The following is a 27,928-nucleotide window of genomic DNA, read 5'->3' as shown; positions in this document are numbered from 1 at the left end:
TGTAAAACACAATACAGTAAAAATACTGGTACAATATTGTTGGCACCATAATTCTAGGACAATGTAATAAAAACTAATAATTTTGCAGAAATTACATGTGAAAAACCAGAAGAGGAACATCTGGTTCTTTCGTACTACTATAGATACAAGCAAACTTATAAATTAAATGCGGATATACAATATAACTGTGAAGCTGGTTATGAAGGTGGTCCAAGTTCTAGATGTACAGAGAACGGCTGGGATCCAAAACCAGGGTGTATTGGTATGTATACATTTTAAAGAATTAATTAGTTTATTAACTTGCGTATATAATGGTTGAATAAATCCAAACAAATATTTTGCCTGTATTTCAGAGATTACTTGTTCAAAACCAAATATTGATTATGGAACAGTGAAGAACCCACAGAATACTTACAGGTTTAATACACATGTATTGATCCAGTGTGATGATGGATATCAATTTTATGCCACCTGTACAAGAAATGAAGTATGGCAGAGTACGGGAAAGTGCAACCGTAAGAATCAATTTATTTATATTTTATTACATAGCTAGCTAATAGCTAAAAATTATCTTTGGACTGCTAATTTAAATGAGCAGTTCTCAAAAAGTGTTCAGAGGTGTTTCACTGTTTGTATTACTCCCTTTGTTTGTGCTCACTACATAAACAATAATGATCTTATTAAAAATTACAATAATAAATTACTATACTATGCATTAAATACATAAAGTTCTGAAATTATTAGCATGTGTTGTCTCTAAATGCTTATCAACAGCAAAAAAAAAAAAAGATTTCTGATTTTGAACATTATCTATATATTTTAATTATGGGTGTATGTATTTTTGTTGTTATAATTATTTTTCTTCTTCTATTTCTTCTTCTTCTTCTTCTTCTTCTTCTTCTTATTATTATTATTATTATTATTATTATTATTATTATTATTATTATTATTGCAGTAAAACCATCAGATTGTGCACCGTTCTTCTTGACACATGGGTTCATGCGTAAATCAGACAGAGGATATCTGTACACATGTGATTCAGACTATAAAGCGTTTGATGGGAAATGGTGGGGAGAGGTAACCTGCCAGGGTGGTCAATGGAGTGATACACCACAGTGTATACGTAAGTGGTTGTAATTTTCAGGGGGCACGTTATAATGTCAATGTGAGACTGGTTTTACTCATACCGTGTTTTTTTACAGCTGACAAGCAATGCGGTCAAATACCCACTGGTTTTAAAGTAATAAATCAAGGAAATCGAGCATTTGAGGACAGTGAACGGCATGAATTTGAATGTGAAGTAGGACCATGTTGTTTTCATTGTGTCAATGGGAAATGGCAAAACCAGGATTGTGCATGTAAGACATTTTTGTTGATGACCTCACCAATTTAAATGAATGGAAATGTAATTTCTAAAGTTGAAGATCGATCAGAATTGTGTCAAACTCGATCAAAATTGAATCAGAACCTACTTGAATATTACAGCATTCACTAGAAAATGCTAGATAAAAACAACTTGATAAGCAACCCAGCTTGATTATGATTTGAGAGTAAATTACATAAACCGGAATAACACCTTCCTGTTATACTTTCATTACATAGTGATCAGTTCCTTTGTTTCTTTTTATGCAAATAGATCAGAAATGTCCTACTCCTCCCTATGTTGAAAACGCCGTTATTACTTCTCATGAAGCGAGAACTTCTCAGCAATCAGTGACATATGAGTGCCGTGAAAATTACAGCATAACCGGGCAACAGAAAATCAACTGCATCGACTCAAAGTGGGGAAATGCAACAACATGTACATGTAAGTAGATTTAGACCTGAAATATGCTGTACACATACAACTACTCTGTTTTCCTCAATGACATGTATTTACAATCCACTTAACTCTTTTTTAAATGTGGCACATGTGATAGTTTAGAAAATAGGTGGCAGATAAAAAAACACAAAGATAAATGCATGTTGTTCTCATGTTAAAACCTCGCTGAACTTCTATAACGATTCCAGTTTAAAATTATAATTTAAAACTATATTCCCAGAATGGTGAGCAATTCACATGTTGTTTAAGTGAATTGTTAGTTTCTGATATGTAGATATGTATATAGCTATTTGTGATTAGCACCATTGTTTAATGTTTGTGTAGACATTTACTGTTTATATTGCTTGTTGAAATATTCAAGCAGTATATGTTACATTTAGTTGTTAAACAAAGTTTAGCATGTGTTTGTAACACAGAGACTGTTCTAAAAACATGTGATAATGCTTGATGCATATGACCCCATGCCAGGGGTCATTTTTCATGAAAATTTATGATATTAGCATAATAGGGATTATTATATTTAAATTTCTAAGCAAATAATTTAATGCTTAGTATCTAAAGCTGATGTTTAAATGTTTGTAAAAATTTAGTTGGTGATGTAAACAATACTGGATAGTATTTGTGAATTGTTTTGTTTTTACAGTTCGACTACATCTATACACATGAATGTGCAAAAAATACTCAACTAAAATTAGGCTACAACAACAACAACGAAAAAATGTGTACATTGTGAGTTCAGCACAAGAGGAATAAAAGACATAATTAGGATTAAAGTTAATGTTACCATTTTATGGGTAACAGTTCATGTACTGAAATCTTCACATACAATAAACAAACAATTCATCATATGAGTGACAATGAACATTTAGCTGTAATAAATAGACAATTGAAAGAGTCTGGTTCCTCTCAAGGTTTCTTCCTTATGCTTTTAGGGAGTTTTTCCTGGTCACAGTTGCCACCAGCTCGCTCTTTAGGAACCAACTTACACTTAAAAAGAACATTCTTATTCATTGTTCGCATTCTATAAATTTTGTACATTTTGTACAGCCATCATCTTTTTAAAGTTACTTTTAAGACACTGTCCATTGTTAAAAGTGCTATACAATTAAAAATTAATTGAATTGAAAAGTACAGTAGGCACTGAACGTGGACAGTGGAAGCTTGGAAAAATATTACCTGAACTAATTAATTTTGATTTCAGCTACAACATTTTGGTGCTTTTATCAGAATTTAGCATCAGCAGCATGAATCCATGGAGTCATTCTACCTTGTGTCAACAAACTAAGGCCAAATAAAAGGGTTAACAAACTAAGGCCAATTAAAATGCGAGTCAATTGAAACAATGTCCTTTAAAAAATCTAGTACATAAAAATGCACCTTTAAATGACTGTAAATGATTTTTTTTCTTATTATTTTAATGCTTACTAAAAATTGCAAAATGATTTTTTTTGCCTGTTTGCAGATGCAGTCATAATCTTTATAGATTTATGATTTACCATATATAAGATTAATGATTATTTCTGAAAGGGAGAAAAACTAAGCATTATGCTGTTGTAGTTATAGACTGTTTAATAAAGCATGAACACTAGACTTTGTAGGGTTTACGATACTCAGTAAAAAAGAAAAAAAAAGAAAATAGTCAATAAAAAATAAAAAATACAATTATTTTGTCATAATAACAATAATATTGAAAATATATTCAATGTTTAAGCTAAGTGAATGTATAATTTTTAAGAAAATAAATTTCATTTTTAATTTGATGGCTGCAACACGTTGGGTCGGGCAACAAACGTCTTGAGTAAGATTAGCAGAGCTTCATTATCTTTGAAAGACTCTTCCTACAAATTGTGGAACAATTTCAGAATAATATTCTTCAACATAAAATTCTAAAACAGTATTGCAGTAAAAAATAATCAAAATTTTCAAATATTCTGAAGAAATCAAAAATAAATACTTAATTCCTTAAATATTTAATCCATCAGGTGACACTGCATTTCAAACGGGCATAATTCTGTAATGGAAATCACTGCATGGACTCATTAATTCCTTTAGAAATCATTGTCTGTAAATACAGTTTGCCATGTCACTTACATCCAAATAAAATGCTGGATAAATGCATGAACATGATCCTGAAATGCCACAATCCTCTCTGGGGCCAAAGCTCATTTAAAATGTAATGAGGCAAAGTGGAAAACAGTTCTGTGGTCAGACAAATAAAAATTTTATTTTCTTCCACCTTTCAGACCTTTCACAATTTGAAAACATCAGAATATATAGCAAAAAACACCCAGAACTGTTGAGCAGCTAAAGTTCTGTATCAGACACATATGGGACAACATTCCTCTTCCAAAATTTTAGCAACTGGTCTCCTCACTTCCCAGATGTATAAAGACAGAAGAAATTATGCTGTACAGTGATAAACATGTCCCTGTCCTAACTTATATAAGACATGTTGCAGCCTACAAATTTAAAATGACCATAGTTTTTCCTTAAAATATATTCTCAGATATAGATTTGCAGTTTAAACCTTTAAAATGTTTTTTTTGTTGTTGTTGTTTGTTTGTTTTATTTTGAATAGTATAGAGATTTTTGAGATTTGCAAATCATTACATGCTCATTTCTAATCCTGTCCATCCTCGTCACTTCCAATGAAAATCTCAGCATCTTCAACTCTGATAGCGTCGCCTCTAGTCTTTTTGACACTGTCTTTAAACCATACAACATACCAGGTGTCACCACAGTCCTATAAACATTCCCTTTTAATCTTGCAGATACCCTTCTATCAGATAGATAGATAGATAGATAGATAGATAGATAGATAGATAGATAGATAGATAGATAGATAGATAGATAGATAGATAGATAGATAGATAGATAGATAGATAGATAGATAGATAGATAGATAGATTTATCTTTGGGAACGCTTCCGCGTTGCTCACTCTCTGAATCATGTGTGAAATCCGGCCAACGGCAAGGCGCGACATCACCGGTGTGGTGACAGAAGCTACAAAAATGCGCAAGCAGTGGAGCCGATGCTAGCTTCTGAAAAATGAGAAGAGAAGCATGGCAGTGATGCAGGGAATGTGGTTTGGAGACTCAGGGAACTAAGAGACGATCCCTTTCGGTAACTCGAGCTGCATCACAACGCTTTGGGAACGAGTGTCTAATCACGCCACAGTGACCAGACCTTGCCTAGTGTGTGAGCACAACCAGAGCACAGGACAGAGGACTTGGGAGTGGCTCTAAGGTCGAGTTCGTAGAACCTGATGAAGGTCAGCGGGTGGACCAGGCTGCAGCATTGCAAATGTCCTGAAATGGGACTCCAGCAAACCCGACCGAAGAGGCCGCCGCACTCCGAGGGGAGTGAGCCTTGACCCTGAAAGGAGCGGGGAGACCAGAGGACTCATATGTGAACGAGATAGCATCCACAAGCCACCTAGTGAGAATCTGCTTGTTGGCCAGAAAACCTTTCCTATAGAAGGCCATAGCAGACAAACAGCAGCTCCGACTTCCTCCACGGACTCGTCCTGTGGACGTACGTGTCCAGTGCTCGCACATGACCAGTCAGTTTTGCTTCTCCTGGTCAGGGGCTTAAAAAGGAAGAGGGTAGAATACCTGCAGCACGACAGGTCATGGGCAAACCGTGGGCACCTTAGGTACATATCCTGGTTTAGGGTAAAGGAAGGCACTAGCCATGCCAGGGGTAAACTCAAAAAAAGATGGAGCTACGGAAAGAGCCTATAGGTCACTGACCCTCTTGAAGGAGGATAAAGCCAGAAGGAAAGCAGTCTTTATAGACAAGTACCCAAGCGCCACCTCGGCTAAAGGTTTGAAGGGGGGATCAGACAGAGCCGCCAGCACAAAGGCCAGGTCTCACTCAACATACATTATACAATCCAAGTCTGATTTAGATTTAATTTTGTTCTACACTCACCAATATTTTTTTACACCAGAAAAAAGAGACTGAAATGAGTTTGAGATGTTTTCTGTTAATGTCAAGATGTATCTATACACCAGTCCAAAAAATTGGCATATTGACAGTTTTTTATTATTCTAGCTGTGTATCAGAGCAAATAAGGCAAACATTTTAATTGAAAGCTTTTAATTGAATGTGCAGATTTTCCTCTAAGGGCACTAGCAAGCAGTCATCTTGCATGTTTTAAATTCTGAGTACAGGTAGACCCCAACTTACGACGTAGATAGGGACCAAAAAAATGGTCCATCAGATCGTAAGTCAAGAAGAGTCAACTACTCTATGATTTACTCTATGTATTGTTTTACATAGTACAAATAAAGTAAATAAAAATCTATAGACCGTTGTATCTCGAAAAGTCGAAATGTCGTAAGTCGAGTGGTCATAAGTCGGGGTCTGTACAAGGAAAAAATTCGTGGATATTATAGTTTATTAAGATTAAACTTATTTTATTAAACTTCCAAAGAGGCATAGTGGTCTTGTAGTAGTATTCTTTTCTATTATTCCTTCTTCCAGCGCCAACAGGATTTCTCTCGTTGTGGATTTATCTGGTGGATTTATCTCGTTGTGGATTTACCCTGTGGATATGCTACTCTGTGAACTACTCTGTGGATTTATTTAATGAACTACTTTTTGTTGGTGTTTGTTCTGGGTTCCCGTGTTTACAGCTAGTTTGGTTTATCTGCTTTGCCGTATTTCATTAAAGTACCTCCGTTCTGTCGAAATTCGGCTTCCGCTTGTTCCTCCAGCCTAACGGATATCCAAAATAACACAGTTATAATGTTATAATGTTTAATAATGATTTTTATTATTCTTATTGCTCCTATTATTATTTTTGTTAACATTTTGCTGCCTGTAAATGTCAACTTTTTACTAACAGTGGATGAAACAAAAAAATGCCTGAACCCTGACCAAGAAATAAATAATGCACATCTGGATAAAGCAACATCGAAAGCACAATATCTGGACGGCAGCCAAGCAAAATACAAGTGTAAAGATGGCTTTCAGTTTAAAGATCGGTCCTATGCCACATGTTCTGCAGGACATTGGAATTACCCACAATGTATTCCAGGTAAGTAGCAAAAAATCAGTCACCATTTACAAAAAACAACAACAACAGCAAAATCAAAGTCTTGTATTATTAGTAATAGCCAAGTACTGGGCTTCACTGGGATCATGCCATCCATCATGCTCAGCACTTAATTATTTTATTGCCTAGAAATACTATTATTTTTAATGATCATTCAATATAACTTATACATTATACAGCCAAGTCCTAATTTAGATTCAATTGTGTTCTAAACTCAGCAATATTTTTCAAGCAGAATTAGAGATTCTTTTTTGCAAGTGTCAAAATGTATCTATACCCCCAGGTCCATAAATATTGGCACATTGACATTAAAGTTTTTTAATCTTTATTTATCTTTTTTTCCTGTCAATCAGAGCAAATAAGATAAAAAATGTAGCTGAAAGCTTTTGTTTAAACGTGCAGCTTACTCCAAAATCATTAGAAATATATTGTAGAACTAAAAGTACATGTAATTGCACAATTGGCTACTCAGCTGTTCCATTATCAAATTAGCAAATACTATGACCACATTATCTTACTTAAATATAAGTGGATAAAGGCCTAGGGTGGAATAGTCTAAAGAGCTGTCACTGGCAGTCAAGCAGTTCATCTTTAGTCTGAAATGTTAAAAAAAATGCATTAATATTGCAAAAAAAATACCATTGAAAATTATTTTAATGAATTTTAATTAGAATTTTTTAATAAATACAGTTACTTCCAAACATGACAAAGTTGTTATTAGTTTTAGCTGTTTATCACAACATTTAAAACATTGTTAAGCTGAAAAATAAACAAATCTATTGCAAAAACATTAGGTGTGGTCAAACCAACTACAGTGGTACCTCGACATACGAGTTTAAATCGTTCCTTAACCTTGCTCGTTTGTCAAATTGCTCATATTTCAAAGCAAATTTTCCCATTGAAATAAATTGAAATGCCATTAATCCGTTCCAGCCCCCAAAATGCCACCCCAGTTGTTTTTGTTACGTGTTTTTGAATAAGAAAAATTTGTTTATAAATGACAAATATTGTATGAAAACATAATAAAAGAGAATGTAAAGATATAATAAGGTGGTAGAGGCGATAAGCGGAGGTGGAGGGAAAACTCGTTTTTTAACTATCACTCCTGCACACTACATATCCCTAAACTTTCAAATTTTTACTTTTTCTTCTTTGCTTATCTTAATTTACGTCACAATCTTCACTTTCTGGCTTCAATTCGCCATCTAGCAGCGGCGTCTCGAGCTCGTACCTCAAGTTTTTGCTCGCGTATCAAAGCAAAAAATGAGTGACCGCTCATATCTCAAAAAACTTGTATGTTAGGGCACTCGTATGTCGAGGTACCACTGTATATGGGACCAGAAGACTAGTTTAAAGTTTGCAAAGAAATATCTAAAAAGCCTGTAAAATTATTAAAGAAAATCCTTGGGACAAATGAGTCAAAGATTAACTTGTGCCAGAATAATAGAGAAAGAAAATGAAAAAAAAAAAAAGAAATTTGTGTGCATGGCTGCCAAAGAAACTGGTTCCCTTGTATTTAAGATTGTATTTAAGATTATTAGCTTGTCCATTTGTTTTTGGTTATTTAAAAGAGAAGATATTATTTTTTAATAATAATAATAATAATTGTGTATTACGGATAAGCGGGAGACAATGAATGAATGAATAATTGTGTAATCCTTAACAACTTCTATAAACATTTTCTTTTACCAAAAAGGTAAGATGAATAAACAACAACTTTTTTTGTAGCAGTTCATAAGTCATTATTTTAGACAGCACTGCTTAAGTTTATGTATGTTTTAAGGCATTTATTTATACATTCCTTCATCCTCCACAACATCTTAGCGGGTCTGGACTTTGATTTGGCCATTTCATTGACTTGATTTTTTTCTTCTTCACCCATTCAAATCTGATTTGCTGGATTACTTGAAACCCATTTGCAGACCAGTTCATGCTGCTTGGTATATGGCTTTTCTCGGTTTTCGTTAATCCTCTGAATATTAAAAGGTCTGACATTTGACAGAATTTGCATTGAAGAATGTCTTGGATCTTTTCCATTTCTATATTCCTCTCATTGTAGAATGCTGAACTACAAAATGTATGGAGATAGCCTTATAACCTTTTCCAGACATCCAGACATTAAAAATTATTAAAATGAGCTAAACAGTTACAGCTAAATATAGTATTTGTATCACTTTCCCTGTTGCACCTGCCATCTACTGAACTAGTGTAAAACCAAGTAAGCATTGTGAATTAGTTGATTAGTTGATGGGTCTCAGCCTGATGATGAATAGTAAAGTATGAGATGGTGTCAAAAAGTTTCAAGACTACTTTGGTTTACAAGAAAGTACTGTATTTATCTGTGTTTACATGCAATCACCTTTAAAAAAAAGTCATCTTGCACAGCAATACAGTGCTCCATGCACACCAGCCATTTCTGAACTTTGTCCTGCAAATTTCCTTTTCTAAATCGTGTCAAAAATCTTCTGTGATTCGAGTTGGATCTCTACAAGGGATTCAAAATGGCAAACTTTGAGCTGGATCTTCATTTACGAGAGGAGAGAAGTCCACAGGAGTCAAATCTGGCTAGTAGGGAGGGTGTGCGGAAGTAAGATCATGTGGATTGTCCTCTGACGATCATCCTGCACAAGATTCTGAATAGTTTTGACATTTTCGGGGGTTGAGCACGTTGAAGGCCTTTCTGATCTCTCGTCACTTTTCAGTGATGTTCTTCTGCTCTTAAAGCACATGTGCCACTGAAAACACCTAGAACGAATCATTTTTGCATTGTCATATGTCAAACGTATGTCATGTCAAATGTCTCTGTGGCAGATTTTCACAGTTCCACACAGAATTTCATGGTTGCTTATTGTTCTAACTTGCTGTCCATGATGAAATCACACACATGGTAATACCACCTCATAACATCAACAAATAGTCCAACTGAGCCAAAATGTATTTTATTTCAATATCACAAAGTATCTATAAAGTTCCACCATTATTATCAGTTAATTTAGAGAAACTTGCAAATTTCGCTAATAGTATATTTGACAAACATTTATTATAGTGTCATGATAGTTTTTATTGCATGTTAATTATTATTATTAATATTATTATTATTATTATTATTATTATTATTATTATTATTATTATTATTATTATTATTATCTTTAGTATTAGTGATATTATTAATAAAAATTATTGTCATAAAAATTCTGACTGGATAAGTAACTTTGTTGATGATTTGATGTTGATTATTGTGAACCTCCAAGGATGCCCTCTGCCTGAAAATCATATTAATAATTCAACTTGGAGCAGAGCAAATCGGAAGGCATTCTATAAGGAAGGTGACACGACAGAATATAGGTGTGATGAAGGCTTTCGCTTTGAAGCGCAATCCTTTGCCAAATGTTCTGCAGGAAAATGGACTTACCCACAATGCATAAAAGGTAAGTAGCAGACTGTCATTCATCATTTTCTAAGAGAAAAAAAAGTGAACAAACAAAAATAGACCTCATATTCTTGGCATTTGCCCAGTCCTGGTCTTTAGCATTGGAGCAACACCATCAATTTGACTCAGAACTTGCCTAAAATATGATTATCTTCATGTTTAGTCAGCACTTATTTAACAGGTTTAGTTAGCTTTTGTTAGACAGATGTACAGAATATGACTTTATAAGCACTTAATGGCACTTTATGGCTCTGTCTTGTTTACTAAAACAGAAAACATTTATTAGTCAAAAAACATCATAAGGTGTGTGCCCCTTCCCTCTCATTTCCAAATATGTACTATTACCTCATTGTCCCACTTGCATGTATTATAAGTAGATGAAAGCCTAGGTGAAATTGTTTTAAGAACTGTTACTAGTAGGTCATCTTTAGTCAGAAAAATCAAAACAAATCCTTTAAAGATAAAAAAAAAAAAAAAAACAGGAAAATCTCCCTTTCCACTCAGTAACTTAAAATTACCATAAAATTACTTTACTATGTAACAACATGGGATAGCTCACTACAATAATGAATGGAGGGTAGGACTGTTGATAGTAAACAGATTTACACATAAACAGATAAACACATTTAATTATACTGTCAGCAGTCTAAATTGATATCAACATAAAATCCATATCTTGCTCTTTTTTATATAATAATATATATTAGGGTTTAAATGGACAATGTGGCCCTTTTTTTTAAAATGGACAATGTGGGATTTTTCCTGAGGGTCATCCGCTCGCTGGAGAGGACGACCCTCAGGTCAGCCGGCTCCTTGGGCTTGGGCCTAGAGTGTCACCAGGAGCCCTTGGGTGCCTCTGGAGGGGTCCAGTTGGCAACGCTCTGTTTTCCGGCTTTGCGGTACCGAGCGGCCCCATGGGAGCGACGGGAAAGATACTGCTAAAGCGCAGACGATTGCTTTCTTTTTACATTTTTACATTTGTTCTACACTCATTAATAATTTTTTACACCAGAAAAAAGAGACTGAAATGTTTTAAGTTAAAGTCAAAATGCATCTATACACCAGTCCATAAATATTGGCACATTGACAGCTTTTTTATTATTCTAGCTGTGTATCAGAGCAAATAAGACAAACATTTGAATTAAAAGCTTTTAATTGAACGTGCAGATTTTACTCTAAGGGCACTGGCAAGCAGGCCATCTTCTTCTTCTTCTTCTTCTTCTTCTTCTTCTTCTTCCTCTTTTCGGCTGCTCCCATTAGGGGTTGCCACAGCGGATCATCCGTCTCCATACCACCCTGTCCTCTACATCTGCCTCTTTCACACCAACCACCTGCATGTCTTCCCTCACCACATCCATGAACCTCCTTCTTGGCCTTTCTCTCTTCCTTCTACCTAGTGGCTCCATTCTCAGCATTCTTCTACCAATATAATTCATGTACCTCCTCTGCACATGTCCAAACCATCTCAATCTCGCCTCCCTCACCTTGTCACCAAAACATCCTACATGCGCTGTCCCTCTAATAAACTCATTTCCAATCTTGTCCATCCTCGTCACTCCCAACGAAAACCTTAACATCTTCAGCTCTGCTACCTCCAGCTCCACCTCCTGTCTTTTACTCAATGCCACTGTCTCTAATCCATACAACATCGCAGGTCTCACCACAGTCCTATTAACTTTCCCTTTCATTTTTGCAGATACCCTACTATCACAAATCACTCCTGTCACTCTTCTCCACCCACTCCACCCTGCCTGCACTCTTTTCTTTACTTCTCTAACACACTCTCCAATACTTTGCACTGTTGACCCCAGGTACCTGAACTCCTCCACCTTCTCCACCTCTTCTCCCTGCAACCGCATCACTCCACTGCCCTCCCTCTTATTCACACACATGTACTCTGTCTTACTCCTACTGACTTTCATTCCCCTTCTCTCCAGCGCATATCTCCACCTCTCCAGGCTCTTCTCAACCTGCTCCCTACTATCACCACAAATCACAATATCATCCGCAAACATCATAGTCCAGGGAGACTCCTGTCTGACCTTGTCCGTCAACCTGTCCATCACCACTGCAAACAGGAAAGGGGTTTAGGGCCAATCCTTGATGCAGTCCAACCTTCACCCTGAACCAGTTTGTCGTACCTACTGCACACTTCACTGCCACCACCCTCACATACTTCTCTGAAACACCTGACTTCCTCATACAATACCACAACTCCTCTCTTGGCACCCTGTCGTACGCTTTCTCTAAATCCACAAATACCCAATGCAATTCCTTCTGTCCTTCTCTATACTTCTCCATCAACATCCTCAAAGCAAATAAGGCATCTGTGGTGCTCTTCCTCGGCATGAAACCATACTGTTGCTCACAGATGGTCACCTCTTCTCTCAGCCTGGCTTCCACTACTCTTTTCCATATCTTCATGGTTTGACTGATCAACTTAATTCCCCTGTAGTTACTGCAGGTCTGCACATCTCCCTTATGCTTAAAGATCGGTACCAGCACACTCCTTCTCCATTCCTTAGGCATCTTCTCCCCTTCCAGAATCCTGTTAAACGATCTGGTTAAAAACTCCACTGCCATCTCTCCTAAACATCTCCACGCTTCTACCGGTATGTCATCTGGTCCAACCGACTTTCCATTCTTTATCCTCTTAATCGCTGCTCTTACTTCCTCCTTACTAATCCTATCTACATCCTGCTTCACCAACTTCACATCCTCCAACCTTCTCTCTTTCTGATTTTCCTCATTCATCAGCTGCTCAAAATACTCCCTCCATCTTCTCAACACACTCTCCTCAATAGTCAACACATTTCCCTCTCCATCCTTTACTGCTCTAACTTGCAGTACATCCTTCCCAGCTCGGTCCCTCGGCCTGGCCAATCGGTATAAATCCTTTTCTCCTTCCTTAGTGTCCACCCTCTCATACAGCTCCTCATATGCCTTTTCCTTGGCTTTCGCCACATCCCTCTTAACCTGCTGCCACATCTTCTTGTACTCCTGCCTACTTTTCTCATCGCTCTGTCGATCCCACTTCTGTTTTGACAACCTCTTTTTCCTAATGCTCTCCTGCACTTCCTAATTCCACCACCACATCTCCTTGTCTTGCTTTCTATTTCCAGATGTCACACCAAGTACTTTTCTAGCTGCCTCCCTCATCACTCCTGCAGTAGTTGCCCAATCATCCAGCACCTCTTCACCACCGCCAAGCCCCTGTCTGACCTCTTCCCTGAACCTCACACTACACTCTTCCTCCTTCAGTTTCCACCATCTTATTCTCATCTTATCATACTCTCCTTCTCTTCTTCTTTGCCTTCAAAACCATCCTACAGACCACCATCCGATGCTGTCTAGCTACACTGTCCCCTGCCAACACCTTACAGTCTCCAATCTCCTTTAGGTTGCATCTCCTGCATAGCACATAGTCCACCTGTGTGCACCTTCCTCCACTCTTATACATCACCCTATGATCCTCCTTCTTCTTAAAATACATGTTCACCACTGCTATTTCCATTTCCATTTCCATTTCCACTCCCACCATCTGCCCTTCCACATTCCTCTCCTTAAAACCATACCTACCCATCACCTCCTCATCACCTCTGTTCTTTTCACCTACATGCCCATTAAAGTCTGCCCCAATCACCAATCGTTCTTTCCTAGGTACGCCATCTACCACTTCATCTAATTCACTCCAGAATCTTTCCTTCTCCTCCATCTCACAGCCAACCTGTGGAGCATAGGCACTAATGACATTTATCATCATCCCTTCAACTTCCACCTTCATGATCATCACCCTATCAGAAACTCTCTTCACCTCCACTACACTCTTACTGTACTCTTCCTTCAAAATCACCCCTACACCATTTCTCTTTCCATCCACACATGATAAAACAGTTTAAACCCACCTCCAATGTTCCTGGCCTTACTCCCTTTCCACTTGGTCTCCTGAACACACAACATATCTACCTTTCTCCTCTCCATCATATCAGCTACCTCTCTCCCTTTACCCGTCATAGTACCAACATTTAAAGTACCAACCCGAACCCCCACTCTCCTACACTGCTCCTTTTCCTGCCGTCTCTGTAGACGTCTTCCTCCTCTCCTTCTCCTCCTTCGGCCAACAGTAGCCCAATTTCCACCGGTACCCTGTCGGCTAACGATACCTGTGGCGGTCGTTGTTAACCCGGGCCTCGACCGATCCGGCATGAAATTCTCATTTGTGATCCGCATATTTGATTTGGCACATGTTTTATGCTGGATGCCCTTCCTAACGCAACCCTCCCCATTTACCCGGGCTTGGGACCGGCACTAAGAGTGCACTGGCTTGTGCATCCATAATGGCTGGTTTTCCATAATGGCTGAGTTTACCATCTTGCTTGTCTTAAATTCTGAGTACAGGTAGACCTAAACTTAAGATGTAGATATGGACCGAAAAAATGGTCCATCAGATAATCGTAAGTCAAGAAGAGTCGACTACTCTATGATTTACTCTATATTTTGTTTTACATAGTACAAATAAAGTAAATAAAAACAAATATATATATATATATATATATATATATATATATATATATATATATATATATATATATATATATATATATATATATATATATATTCCGTCAGAGGTGACCGTCCTATCTCCGAAATGTCGTAAGTCGAGTGGTCATAAGTCGGGCTCTGACTAGACAAGGAAAAAATTTGTGGATATTATAGTTTATCAAGATGTATTCTTTTATTAAACTTCCAAATAGGCATGGTGGGATTGTAGTAGGTTAGGCTAGAAGAACGTACGGAAACCAAAGCCCCTTGAACGACTCATTTCTGCATTGCCATATGTCAAATGTATGTCATGTCAAATGTCTCTGTGGCAGATTTTCACAGTTTCACACAGAATTTAACGTTTGCTTATTTTTCTTACTTGCTGTCCATGATGAAATTACACACATGGTAACACACTTGGTAAGAAAAGCACCATTAGTCTGGAAGCTTTTTGAAACCACCTCATAACATCAACAAACAATCCAACTGAGCCAAAATGTATTTCAATATTCAATATTTCAATATCACAAAGTATCTATAAAGTTCCACTATTATTATCAGTTAATTTAGATAAAATTGCAAATTTCGCTAATGGTATATTTAAAAAACATTTATTATAGTGTCATTCTAGTTTTTATTACATGTTAATTATTATTATTATTATTATTATTATTATTATTATTAGTAGTAGTAGTAGTAGTAGTAGTAGTAGTAGTAGTAGTAGTAGTAGTAGTATCATTAGTTTTAGTGTTGTTATTATTATTATTATTATTATTTTTATTATTATTATTATTATTGTCATAAAAATTCTTACTGGATTATAACTTTGTTGATGATTTAATGTTAGTTATAGTGACTGACCTCCCAAGATGCCCACTGCCTGAGAATTATATATATAATGCAACTTGGAGAAGAGCAAATCGGAAGGCATTCTATATGGAAGGTGACACAACAGAATATAGGTGTGATGAAGGCTATCGCTTTCAAGGGCAATCCTTTGCCAAATGTTCTGCAGAAAAATGGAATTACCCACAATGCTTATAAGGTAAGTAGCAGACTGTCATTCATTTTATAAGAGAAAAAGAAGTGAACAAACAAAAATCTGTCCTGGTCTTTAGCATTGGAGCCACACCATCAATTTGATTTAGAACCTGTATTTCTCTTTTTTTGCCTAAAATACATTTATCTTTAATGTTTAGTCATCACTTATTTAACAGGTTTAGTTAGCTTTTTGTTAGACAGATGTACAGTATATGACTTTATAACTATTCTATACTCACCATTAATATTTCAAGCACTTTAAGAGCACTTTACGGCTCTCTCTTGCTCACTAACAGAACAGAACAGATAACAGAAAACACTTAGTCAAAAACCATTATAAGGTGTGTGCTCCTTCCCTCTCATTTCCAAATATGTACTATTACCTCATTGTCTCACTTGCATGTATTATAAGTAGATGAAAGCCTAGGTGAAATTGTTTTAAGAACTGTTACTAGTAGGTCATCTTTAGTCAGAAAAATCAAAACAAATCCTACAAAGATAAAAACAAAAAAAAAAACATGGTATGGCCAAATATACTATTTTACATGGGTTTAAAAATAATGCACTGGTGAAAAATACAAAAAGGCCTGAAGATCACAGAAAACAATAGTGATTGATGAAAGAAGAATTATTTTTCTGGATAAAAGTATGGAGAAAGAAACGAACCGCTTATATTCAGAAACAAACTTCTTCATTAAATGGAATGGGTATGTATTGATGCCAGTGCAACTGATGCCTTTGTATTTAATGATAATGTGCCTGCTGAAAAAAAAATAATAAGTTGTATTCTGTGTAAGGCTATATTCTAAAGTGTATAGGGTTATATTATCTATTTTAGCATCCATTTTAATTTTGGAAGGCCAAACTGAAAGCAAAATATACAAACAAAAACTAAAAGACAGCTGTAGTAAAGACCTGGCAAAGCATCCGGAAACAAAAACAGGGTCTAGTGATCCCAATGTGTTTTAGAATTCAGGCAATTCATAGTACATGAAAAATATATTGGATTAGTCTCTTAAGATTGTTATTCGTTTACTAACATTAATCCAAATAGGGTTTTTTTTGGTCTTGTAATATTTCCTGCTATTTAGAACCTGATCGGCTCCACTTGGACAACTTGGAAAATCTCCCTTTCCACTCAGTTACTTATAATTACCATAAAAATTACTTTATAATGTAACAACATGGGATAGCTCACTACAATAATGAATGGAGGGTGCGACATGCATTACCATTACAAACTGTATAACAATCTTACACTCTGGTTGGTGGTAAAAAGATTTTGGGAGATAGGTCAGAAGTGTCAACTAAAGCAATAAGAATGAAAACCTACATTTATTTACACTGTCAGCAGTCTAGTTTCATAAAATATCAACATAAAATCCATATCTTGCTCTTTTTTATATATTAATATAGATTAGGGTTTAAATGGACAATGTGGGATTTTTTTGTTGATTTGGCAATACTAAGCATTCACCCTGTTTAATTTTTTTCCAGATTCCTGAGGATGAGACAGCTCCCAGTCAACAACTATTCCCTGGAGACAAATGAACCTATAATAAACACAGTTAATACATAATATGCAGGCATCATATATAGAACATGAGCTATAACTTTTCACATTGGATTTGCCTTGTTTGAATATTACACCTGGTTTGGGGTATTAAAATTATATTGACAAAATAATGGCTTGAGTTTTATTTTTGAGTTTTTACATGAATTAAATAGTTTTTTCCTAAATAATTTCACAACAAAAACAATTTCAAGCAATTTGTAAGTGATTATTTTTGTACAAAATATTGTTAATGGCAAAATTATGGATATTGCTCTGCCGATCAAAATTATTTTGTGCAGTATAAGATTAAGTAAAATCATTATTCCAGCCTGACAATATGATGTGTGCATCATGTGGAGATCATGAGAACACTTCATAGTTAATTCTTATGACAAATGCTATAATATCCACAATCTTTGTCTTTTTACAGTTTATTACAAAATCCATTGTTTAAAAGATTATTACAATTATACGACTACACTTCCACATTACAATAGTGAAAAATACAGTAAATTAATATCATAAAGACTATTTACAGTATATTCAGATCATCCGTATTCATGATCCGCATCTTCGATTTGATTATTATGAGTGGAATATTATGACTTCACCTAAATGAAGACCTGTTTAAATATTATTACAAATTCAGCTAAATCCAAATGTTATCTTCTATTCCAAAACGTCAAAAACATTTGGAAATGCAACTTAACCCTTACTTCATCGGACAGGTTTAACTCTCATATGTGTGGAAATGTCTTTAATTTGTAATACAGTGACATATTGAGTAATCCTTTCCTTCTTCTGAATTCTCACAACAGTTTGGGGAGGAAATTTCCCTTTTCAGCATCACAATGCCACCCTGTTTATTTGCAGATTTTGGTGTATATGGTAAATTGAAAGGGAAAAAAACTTACATCATTTTGACCTGACATCAGTGGCAACATTTTACATACATCTTAAGACTCCATTGATAATCCAACTAAGAGCAATTGAAAATATTCATGTGCATACCCCAGCTAATTAATATGGTGGCTAATTACAATAAAAAGCAGCACTGTCAATGTTATAATGCTATAGATCATAGTTTTATAATCTGTGTTTTTAATGTGCTTTTTACAATTCTACATTGTTTTAAATATCACTCTGTGCCTTTTACTTCAGAACACACCTGGAGGTAATGGTTTATTGTGTACAATGTCAAAAACAGTTATATGAAACAACATGAACAGTCTTATGAAATCATTTGTTTTCCATCATAACAATAATATTTACAGTAAGCCCTACAAAAACGTGTGCAGAAATGGGTGTGTTCAAGGTGGGAAATTTTAACCCTGACTAATGTTTTTAGATTATAATGCCTGAGTTAACCTACTAAACAAGAACAATGGAGCCAAGTCTTGTTGTCCTGTATCTGTTTTTCTGGGCCAGTGTTTATACCTCAGCATATGATGGTAAGAATAATATTTCTTTTTTATTTATTGTCATTAAAATTCGTATTGTCTGATGTAAATAAGACTTATACAACAATTTTCACCTGATTATGGTACATACTTTCCAAGTCTTTGTACACTTAAGCCCTACTTTATCCTGCATTATAACTCATTAATACAAATAATGATTTTAATTTTTTAATTTTTAAAGTATTTATTTTAAAGATTCCAGAAGCACACAAAAAACTAAATAAAAAAAAAAAAACACAATTATGATTAGATTATGTTTAACAATTAGATATACAGATTAGGTTAACTTTAAAAAGTGGCTTAATTAAGATCATATTTACAGTATTTTATTAGCTATTTATTTGTTATACAGAACATCATGGCAAAGGCTCTGCATTAAAACAATAAGCTTTTGTAACAGCACTAGTGGAGTCTCCAACAGCTTTTAATTCAGCCACACTTAATTATTGACGCGAGTTTTAGACTCTCACCTATGGATGGTTTTGAAGGGGAACTGTAGATGTACTGTACTGTAGATGTAATGTTTTATTTACTACTTTAAATATATAATACATTTAATAATGAAAAAGTTTTTAATAGTTTTTAGTTAACAATTTTATTTAATTTTTTAGTGCAAACTCTGTTTTGAAATGTTATTTCGAACTTATGATCAGATTTTTTGCGAGTTACTCTTACTCCAGTTCCAAATGAAAAGTGTCAAGGTCATGAGTGTCAAGGTTGCGAGTATCGAGGTTCCATTTGTGTATATATATATATATATATATATATATATATATATATATATATATATATATATGTATATTATTATAACAGTTTTTACCTAAACATTTTCTTGACTGTATTTGTTAACTTGTTCGATTTGATGTTTATTACAGTTGTTGAAAACCTTAGATGCCCAGACCCTGAGCGACAAATAAATAATGCCATTTTGAAAAGAGCAAATCTGAAGAAATATTATCAGGAAGGCAGCACAGTACAATACAAGTGTAAAGCAGGCTATTACTTTGAAAATGGGCTCCAATCCACATGTTTCGCAGGAAAATGGGATTACCCACAATGCATATCATGTAAGTAGCAAACCATTATTGTCAAGAAAAAATCTAAACAACCAAACGAAGCACAAAACAGCACTTAATATGCTTAACAGTATTCCAGCACAGGACTTCAGCATTGGTGCCATGCCAACTATCGCACTCAAGTAATTGCAGAAGTCTTGGTAGTAGTAGTAGTAATTATAATAATAATTATAATAATAATAATAATAATAATAATAATAATAATAATAATAATAATAATAATAATAATAATAATAATATTGTTTTGACATTAACATGTTTCTGACTGTATATGTTAACTTGTTGATGATTTGGCGTTTTGATTATTGTGGGTGGAAACCTTAGATTCCTTGATCCTGAGCAAAAAAAAAAATAATGCAATTCTGAAGAAAACAAATCTAAAGGCATACTTTCAAAAAGGCAACACAGTACAATACAAGTGTAAAGCAGGCTATTACTTTGAAAATGGACCCCAAGCTGCTTGTTTTGCAGGAACATGGGCTTACCCACAATGCATATCATCTGAGCTTGTTAAGAAAAAATAAACTAAATGGAATACAGCACTTTATATGTTTAGTAATATCCCAGCACTAAACTTTAGCATTGGCACCACACCTTCCATCATTTATTACCAAATATATGATCATCTTAAATGGTCACACCTTTGACATTTTGAAGTTTAGTTACAGCCTAGTGAAAAGAACGATACAAAATAAAAAAAAGACGACAACAGATGTACATTGACTTAATTATACATCCAAATCCTGATTTGGTTTTGATTGTGTTGTATACTTAACATTAATGTTTCTGAAATTTTGATTACTATATTCATAATAAAATATATTTATTATTGCAAGGTCTTTAACAATTTGCTGACTGTACATATATGTTAACAGTAGAATGATTGTGGGTTTTCTTTTATAGTGGGTGAAAATCTTAGATGTCGAGACCCTAAACGGGTGATAAATAATGCAATTCTGAGGAGAATAAACCTGAAGGCGTACTATCAGGAAGGTGGCGCAGTACAATACAAGTGCAAAGAGGGGTATTACTTGGAAAATGGGCCCCTAGCCACATGCACTGGAGGAAAATGGAATTACCCACAATGCATACCATGTAAGTCAGAAACAAACAAAAAGAAAAAAACACTCCCATCATCTCACACCCTGCTACCAATTTCTTTATCTAGACCTTCATTAATCATGAACCATGGATCATGATGTCTTTATGTATATTATTATAATTAGTAGAAGTAGTATGAGTAGTAGTATCATTTCTATTTGTATTATTATTGCTACTACTACTATTGATATGTGTACTACTAGTAATAATATATATAAATTATATTTATTATAATTAATTTTGCTGTTTTTTTCATTAACATTTTCATGCTGATTTGATGTTTATTACAGTAGTTGAAACTCTTAGATGCCCAAACCCAGAGCAAGAAATAAATAATGCAATTATGAAGAGAATACATCTGAAAGCATACTATCTGGAAGGTGCCACAGTACAGTACAAGTGTAAAGCAGGCTATAACTTTGAAAATGGGCCCCAAGCCACATGTTTCAGAGGAAAATGGGATTACCCACAATGCATAATATGTGAGTAGCAAACTGTCATTGTTGAAAAATATATACAGTATCCATTTTACTAACCAAACCAACCATGGTTTATCAAACAAAACAAAACAAAAAAAGTACTTGGCTTTGATAAACATTTAGGTCCTGATTTGAATTTACACTCATCATTGACATTTTACAGCATTCGAAAGAATTTGAGATTCTTTCCTTATCATAATATTGTATAATTATTATCACTGTTTAACATTTTTTTCTGAATGTTTATTTTAACTTGGATTTTATGTTGATTATAGTTGTTGAAAACGTTAAATGCCCAAAGCCCGAGCGACAAATAAATAACGCAATTCTGAATAGAGCAAATCAAAGGGCATACTATCTGGAAGGCAGCGCAGTACAATACAAGTGTAAAGCAGGCTATTACTTTGAAAATGGGCCTGAAGCCACATGTTCCACAGGAAAATGGGATTACCCACAATGTATACCATGTAAGTAGCAAACTCATTTATATATATATATATATATATATATATATATATATATATATATATATATATATATATATATATATATATATATATATATATATAAATATATATATATATTTACCATTAAAAAATTTGGTTGTGAGATGGATGGTGTGAAAGCTGGCACAGCATTTCTTTTACCCTGACTGCTTCACACTAGGTAAGGGTCAGCAGTGGAAACTGGGTGGTGTAGAGTTTCATGGATAAAATGCTATTATTTATTTGTCGCTCAGGGTCTGGGCATTTAGGGTTTTGAGCCACTATAACAAACACCAAATAATTAACAAATTAAAACACTTATATATATATATATATATATATATATATATATATATATATATATATATATATATATATATATATATATATATATACACACACACACACACACATTTATATATATATATATATATATATATATATATATATATATATATATATATATATATATATATATATATATATATATATATATATATAAGTGTTTTAATTTGTTAATTATTTGGTGTTTGTTATAGTGGCTCAAAACCCTAAATGCCCAGACCCTGAGCGACAAATAAATAATAGCATTTTAAAAAAAGGAAATCTAAAGGCGTACTATGAGGAAGGCGGCACAGTACTATACAAGTGTAAAGAAGGATTTTACTTTGAAAATGGGCCCGAAGCCACATGCTCTGCAGGAAAATGGATTTACCCACGATGTCTTCAATGTGAGTAGCAAATAGTCATTCTGAAATAAATCTTTTGTAAAGTAATTACTGTTATAACCATCAAATCTAGATTTAAAACATTTGCAGGAATGTAATCTTGCTCTTTATGGATAGCAATACTTACAATTATTAATAACAACAAACTGAAAATGTATCCTGTCTATTTCATTTTAGAATCCATCGGAAATTGAAACATTTCTCAAGGAACCGTCATTGCTGAAGTCAAAGAAATGTACATAAATTATGGTCAATCGATAATATTTCATAAACAGATAAAAAATATATTTGTAGCTCAAGTGCTTTAATTGAATTGATTGATTGATTAATTGATTGATTGAAAATTGATTTGAATTATTTAAATTATTATTATATATTATGATCATTATAGTCTCAATCATACTGTATTTGTCTAATATGACACTTTTCATGCTTTTTTAAGGATATGTAGATTCCAAAATAAGACATATAATGTTCTACTTTAACAGGTTATGTCATTTCATGGGTATTATAGTAAGTCAATAAAAACATAATAATAAAAAAAATATTTTTAGCTGTATATTTTATTCTTTTCTTGGAAAATATTACAGGCCATCTTACACAGAAGGTGCCATATTCAGTGGTACATAAAGTGTCTTTAGTATTAAGTTTTTACCAACATTGTGCATATTGCTATTCAGACCTAAGATGATTCTGACAATTTTTTGTGCGATAATAATTAAAGGTCAATATAAATATCACCAGCAATTTCTAACAGTCTCACCTGTAATCACAATATGTCATCATTTATTCATGTAAGAAAATCGAAAAAATCTTCAGTCTGAGGTCATATTATATTTATAAATCTGACACAATTAATTATAACAGTATCACATCCAGGAAATGGACACCAAGTGATCACTAAATCATCAAGTATCTAAATCAAAGATAATATTTGTCATCAGGACAGAACATTATTTTTTATTTATATATTTATATTTTTTTATTATGTTAGTTCAAACTACAAATCATGGAAAATCAACAGATCCTATGGAGAATTAAATGCATGATACGTGTAATAGGCTATATCACAGGAGAAATGCTTCTTTTTTACTTATTTATGTCCTTCAGTTGGTAAAATCAAACTGTTAACTCTAATAATGTGATGCATACACAAATTATTCCTTAAGCAAGATAAATTAAAATAAAACTTTTGTGCTTAAAAATCTTACAGTCATATTTTAAGTTATCTTTTATTTTATTTTCTTAAACGTATGTTTTGTGTTAATTTCCTGAAATTAATTATCATGCAGGCAACTTGTGTGGACTAACACACAATCATTAACCATGGAGGATACTGTTTTGGATCAATTCAGTATTCAAGTCCTGCAAACATCCAACCACATGTTCTTGGCATATCATGCTAACAAGGATCCCATTTAGAAAAAAGTCAAACAGGCAGATTAGCAGACAACAGAAAAACCTAATCCCCTACTTTGCACAGTTTACAGTGGTCCACAATTCAAGTGCACAAATGTAAACGACTCACTTTCTCTTTTTTTAGAGAAAGATGACTTAGTTTGCTAACATTTAAAAAAAATAATGATCAGTTTTAAATACAAGAATGAATGGCAAACCTGTTTTTAGTACTTTACCTTTCTGGTCATTCCGTCTAAATATATTGTAATAATTTTTTTTTTATTATTTGTATAGCACTTTTAACAATGAGCATTGTCTTACAGAACACACACAATATTCATACACTATTCATACATTTAATTATTCTATAGTCCCCAGCTTTATTTGCGCCACGGTTTTATGTCAAACAATATTTTCACGGACCGCACCTTAAGTTGCATGTCATGATGCTTCCCTCAGCCACGTCTTACCTACCATCCGCTACCATCTTAAAGGGGGTGCTCTGGCCAGTAACACATAATACATTACCTCTAAATTGAAAATCCCTAAGCTAGCAAAATTAACAAAAAAACAACACAGTGGATTCACTTACGTTCAGGATTGCTTACGTTCAGTGAATTACTTACGTTCCGTGGATTAGATCCGTTTCGTGGAAGCATGATAGCATTACTTCAGCTTCCGACCCACGGTCACAACCCACAACAGAAGGTCTGACTTTTATAAAGAAAAGAGAAATCGCTCTGGCGCGGTGGATCGGCAACCCGTTTCTGCATCGAATTTTTTCCGTAAGCCCGCTGCCGCTCCTCCTGGATCATGCTCGCCGGCTCCGGAGCACCTCAGAGAGCTCAATGGAATTCCTGGTTCGCTTCTTCGGCGAAATGGCTGAGTGGGGCGGATTCTACGGAGCGCCGGTATGTGGATATGCATTCATCCGAATTTCCCTCTGAACGAGCCAAAATCACATTCTGCATTTCTCTCCTGTCTGGGGGAGCTCTTTCTGGGGCCTGGAGAGTGTGGAGCATGAACGAGGGCATCCCTTGTTCCTTCCAGCATCCCGCCAAGCGTGCCGCTCCGTTCCAGCGTCCCGCTGAGCGCTGCTCCATTCCAGTGTCCCGCCGCTCAGCTTCAGTATTCCTCCGAGTGCGTGTCTCCGGTCCAGTGTTCCGCCGAGGGCGCCGCTTCGCTCCAGTGTCCCGCCGAGGGTGGCGCTCTGCGCCAGTGTTCCGCCGAAGGTGTCGCTCTGCGCCAGTGTTCCGCCGAGGGTGCCGCTCCGCTCCAGTGTTTTTCCGAGGGTGTCGAAACGCCGCCCGGCCCCGAAAAGGACATCGTAACGCCGCCCGGGGGCCAAAAGGATGTCGTACCGCCTGCTGGCTGCGAAGGGACATTGAACTGTCACCTGGCCGCGACACGGACGTTGTACTGTTGCCTGGCCACGAAAAGGATGTTGTTGCGCCGCCTGGCTTCCAAGGGATCGCCTTACCACCATTAGGCCGCGAAAAGGAGGTCGTACTGCCGCCAGACCATGACAAGACCAGAACATTGTCCCCAAACTCCTCAGAAGGCGACGTCTTGCTTTCACACTCCTCAGAAGGCAACGTCTTGCCTCCAAGCTCCTCAGAAAGTGATGTCTCGCCTCCAAGCTCCTCAGAATGCGACGTCTCACCCCCAAGCACCTCAGAAGGCGACATCTCGCCTCCAAGCTCCACAGAAGGTGATGTCTCGCCTCCAAGCTCCGCAGAAGCTCCTCTGAGACCTAAGTGGTCATCACAGGGGTCTTTGATTCGCCCCCTGTACAGGCTAGCGTACCGGATTCTCCTGTGGTCCCAAAAGAAACTTCTCTCAATGAGAGCTGTTCACATCCCGGGCTGGTTGAATTGGAGAGCAGACGCCTTCGTCTGTACGCCTTCCCTCCCATCGCGCTGCTTCCGGGAGTTCTGGTGAGAATCCATCAGGATGAAGTACGTCTCCTCCTGGTAGCACCCTGTTGGCCAGGCAGACCGTGGTTTGTGGAGATGCTGTCCCTTCTCTAAGGACCTCCTTGGGATATTTCTCCCAGGAGGGAATCTCCTCTCGCAGGCCAGGGGAACCCTGGGAGTTCAGGGGGGAACAGGGGAGTTATAGAAGCTGTGACTTCTAGCAGCTGGTCTCTCTACTGTGGTAGTTGAGACCATTCTCCCTCAAAAAGGAGGTTTTATGCCGCTAGATGGCAGCTGTTCTAACCCAGCCATTAGGGGGGCACAAGCCAGTGCACTCTTAGTGCCGGTCCCAAGCCCGGGTAAATGGGGAGGGTTGCGTTAGGAAGGGCATCCAGCGTAAAACATGTGCCAAATCAAATATGCGGATCACAAATGAAAATTTCATACCGGATCGGTCGAGGCCCGGGTTAACAACGACCGCCACAGGTATCGTTAGCCGACAGGGTACCGGTGGAAATTGGGCTACTGTTGGCCGAAGGAGGAGAAGGAGAGGAGGAAGACGTCTACAGAGACGGCGGGAAAAGGAGCAGTGTAGGAGAGTAGAGGTTCGGGTTGGTACTTTAAATGTTGGTACTATGACGGGTAAAGGGAGAGAGGTAGCTGATATGATGGAGAGGAGAAAGGTAGATATGCTGTGTGTTTAGGAGACCAAGTGGAAAGGGAGTAAGGCCAGGAACATTGGAGGTGGGTTTAAACTGTTTTATCATGGTGTGGATGGAAAGAGAAATGGTGTAGGGGTGATTCTGAAGGAAGAGTACAGTAAGAGTGTAGTGGAGGTGAAGAGAGTTTCTGATCGGGTGATGATCGTGAAGGTGGAGGTTGAAGGGATGATGATAAATGTCATCAGTGCCTATGCTCCACAAGTTGGCTGTGAGATGGAGGAGAAGATAAGATTCTGGAGTGAATTAGATGAAGTGGTAGATGGTGTACCTAGGAAAGAACGATTGGTGATTGGGGCAGACTTTAATGGGCATGTAGGTGAAGGGAACAGAGGTGATGAGGAGGTGATGGGTAGGTATGGTTTCAAGGAGAGGAATGTGGAAGGGCAGATGGTGGTAGATTTTGCTAAAAGGATGGAAATGGCAGTGGTGAACACGTATTTTAAGAAGAAGGAGGATCATAGGGTGACGTATAAGAGTGGAGGAAGGTGCACACAGGTGGATTATGTTCTGTGTAGGAGATGCAACCTGAAGGAGATTGGAGACTGTAAGGTGTTGGCGGGGGACAGTGTAGCTAGACAGCATCGGATGGTGGTCTGTAGGATAGTTTTGGAGGCGAAGAAGAAGAGGAGGAAAGTAAGGATTGAAAGAAGAATAAGATGGTGGAAACTGAAGGAGGAAGAGTGTAGTGTGAGGTTCAGGGAAGAGGTCAGACAGGGGCTTGGTGGTGGTGAAGAGGTGCTGGATGATTGGGCAACTACTGCAGGAGCGATGAGGGAGGCAGCTAGAAAAGTACTTGGTGTGACATCTGGAAATAGAAAGCAAGACAAGGAGACGTGGTGGTGGAATGAGGAAGTGCAGGAGAGCATTAGGGGAAAGAGGTTGGCAAAACAGAAGTGGGATCGACAGAGTGATGAGAAAAGTAGGCAGGAGTACAAGGAGATGCGGCAGCAGGTAAAAAGGGATGTGGCGAAAGCCAAGGAAAAGGCATATGAGGAGCTGTATAAGAGGTTGGACACTAAGGAAGGAGAAAAGGATTTGTACCGATTGGCCAGGCAGAGGGACCGAGCTGGGAAGGATGTACTGCAAGTTAGAGCAATAAAGGATGGAGAG

General features: G+C 36.3%; 2 protein-coding genes and 1 long non-coding RNA gene across 17 annotated transcripts in view; 2 read left to right on the top strand and 1 right to left on the bottom strand.

Annotated features, from left to right (window-relative positions):
* LOC310735404 (complement factor H-like) overlaps positions 1–27,928 on the top strand; it is a 189,708-nt gene that overhangs the window by 91,845 nt on the left and 69,935 nt on the right. For 10 of the 14 annotated variants that reach the window (XM_083558120.1, XM_083558121.1, XM_083558118.1 and 7 more), the window contains 4 exons: positions 89–262; positions 354–515; positions 956–1,123; positions 1,203–1,358. In XM_083558120.1, coding sequence (XP_083414246.1) covers positions 89–262; positions 354–515; positions 956–1,123; positions 1,203–1,358 — 660 coding nt within the window. Of the gene's footprint in view, positions 1–88; positions 263–353; positions 516–955; positions 1,124–1,202; positions 1,359–1,636; positions 1,808–6,675; positions 6,868–15,710; positions 15,903–17,395; positions 17,585–27,928 lie in introns of those variants that run through there. The other 4 variants (XM_083558124.1, XM_083558114.1, XM_083558117.1 and 1 more) reach the window with 4 other exon arrangements.
* Positions 10,262–17,389, bottom strand: LOC310735469. Its single transcript, XR_014536306.1, has 2 exons — positions 16,009–17,389; positions 10,262–10,446 (listed from the first exon to the last, which is right to left on the bottom strand). It is a non-coding gene; the product is annotated as an uncharacterized lncRNA (long non-coding RNA).
* LOC310735438 (coagulation factor XIII B chain-like) lies at positions 18,378–23,334 on the top strand. 2 transcript variants are annotated; one of them, XM_083558200.1, is made up of 7 exons: positions 18,378–18,904; positions 19,789–19,980; positions 20,893–21,084; positions 21,381–21,572; positions 21,845–22,036; positions 22,594–22,785; positions 22,960–23,334. In XM_083558200.1, coding segments are annotated over exons 1-7 (1,029 nt in total). In that variant the 5' UTR covers positions 18,378–18,837; the 3' UTR covers positions 22,962–23,334. The 2 variants fall into 2 exon arrangements, with proteins under 2 accessions (XP_083414326.1, XP_083414327.1); XM_083558201.1 differs by lacking the exon at positions 19,789–19,980.

Source organism: Silurus aristotelis (genome assembly GCF_946808225.1).
Source record: "Silurus aristotelis genome assembly, chromosome: 13".
In the NCBI taxonomy this organism is placed as follows: Eukaryota; Metazoa; Chordata; class Actinopteri; order Siluriformes; family Siluridae; genus Silurus; species Silurus aristotelis.
This window is presented reverse-complemented; position numbering and strand designations above follow the sequence as displayed.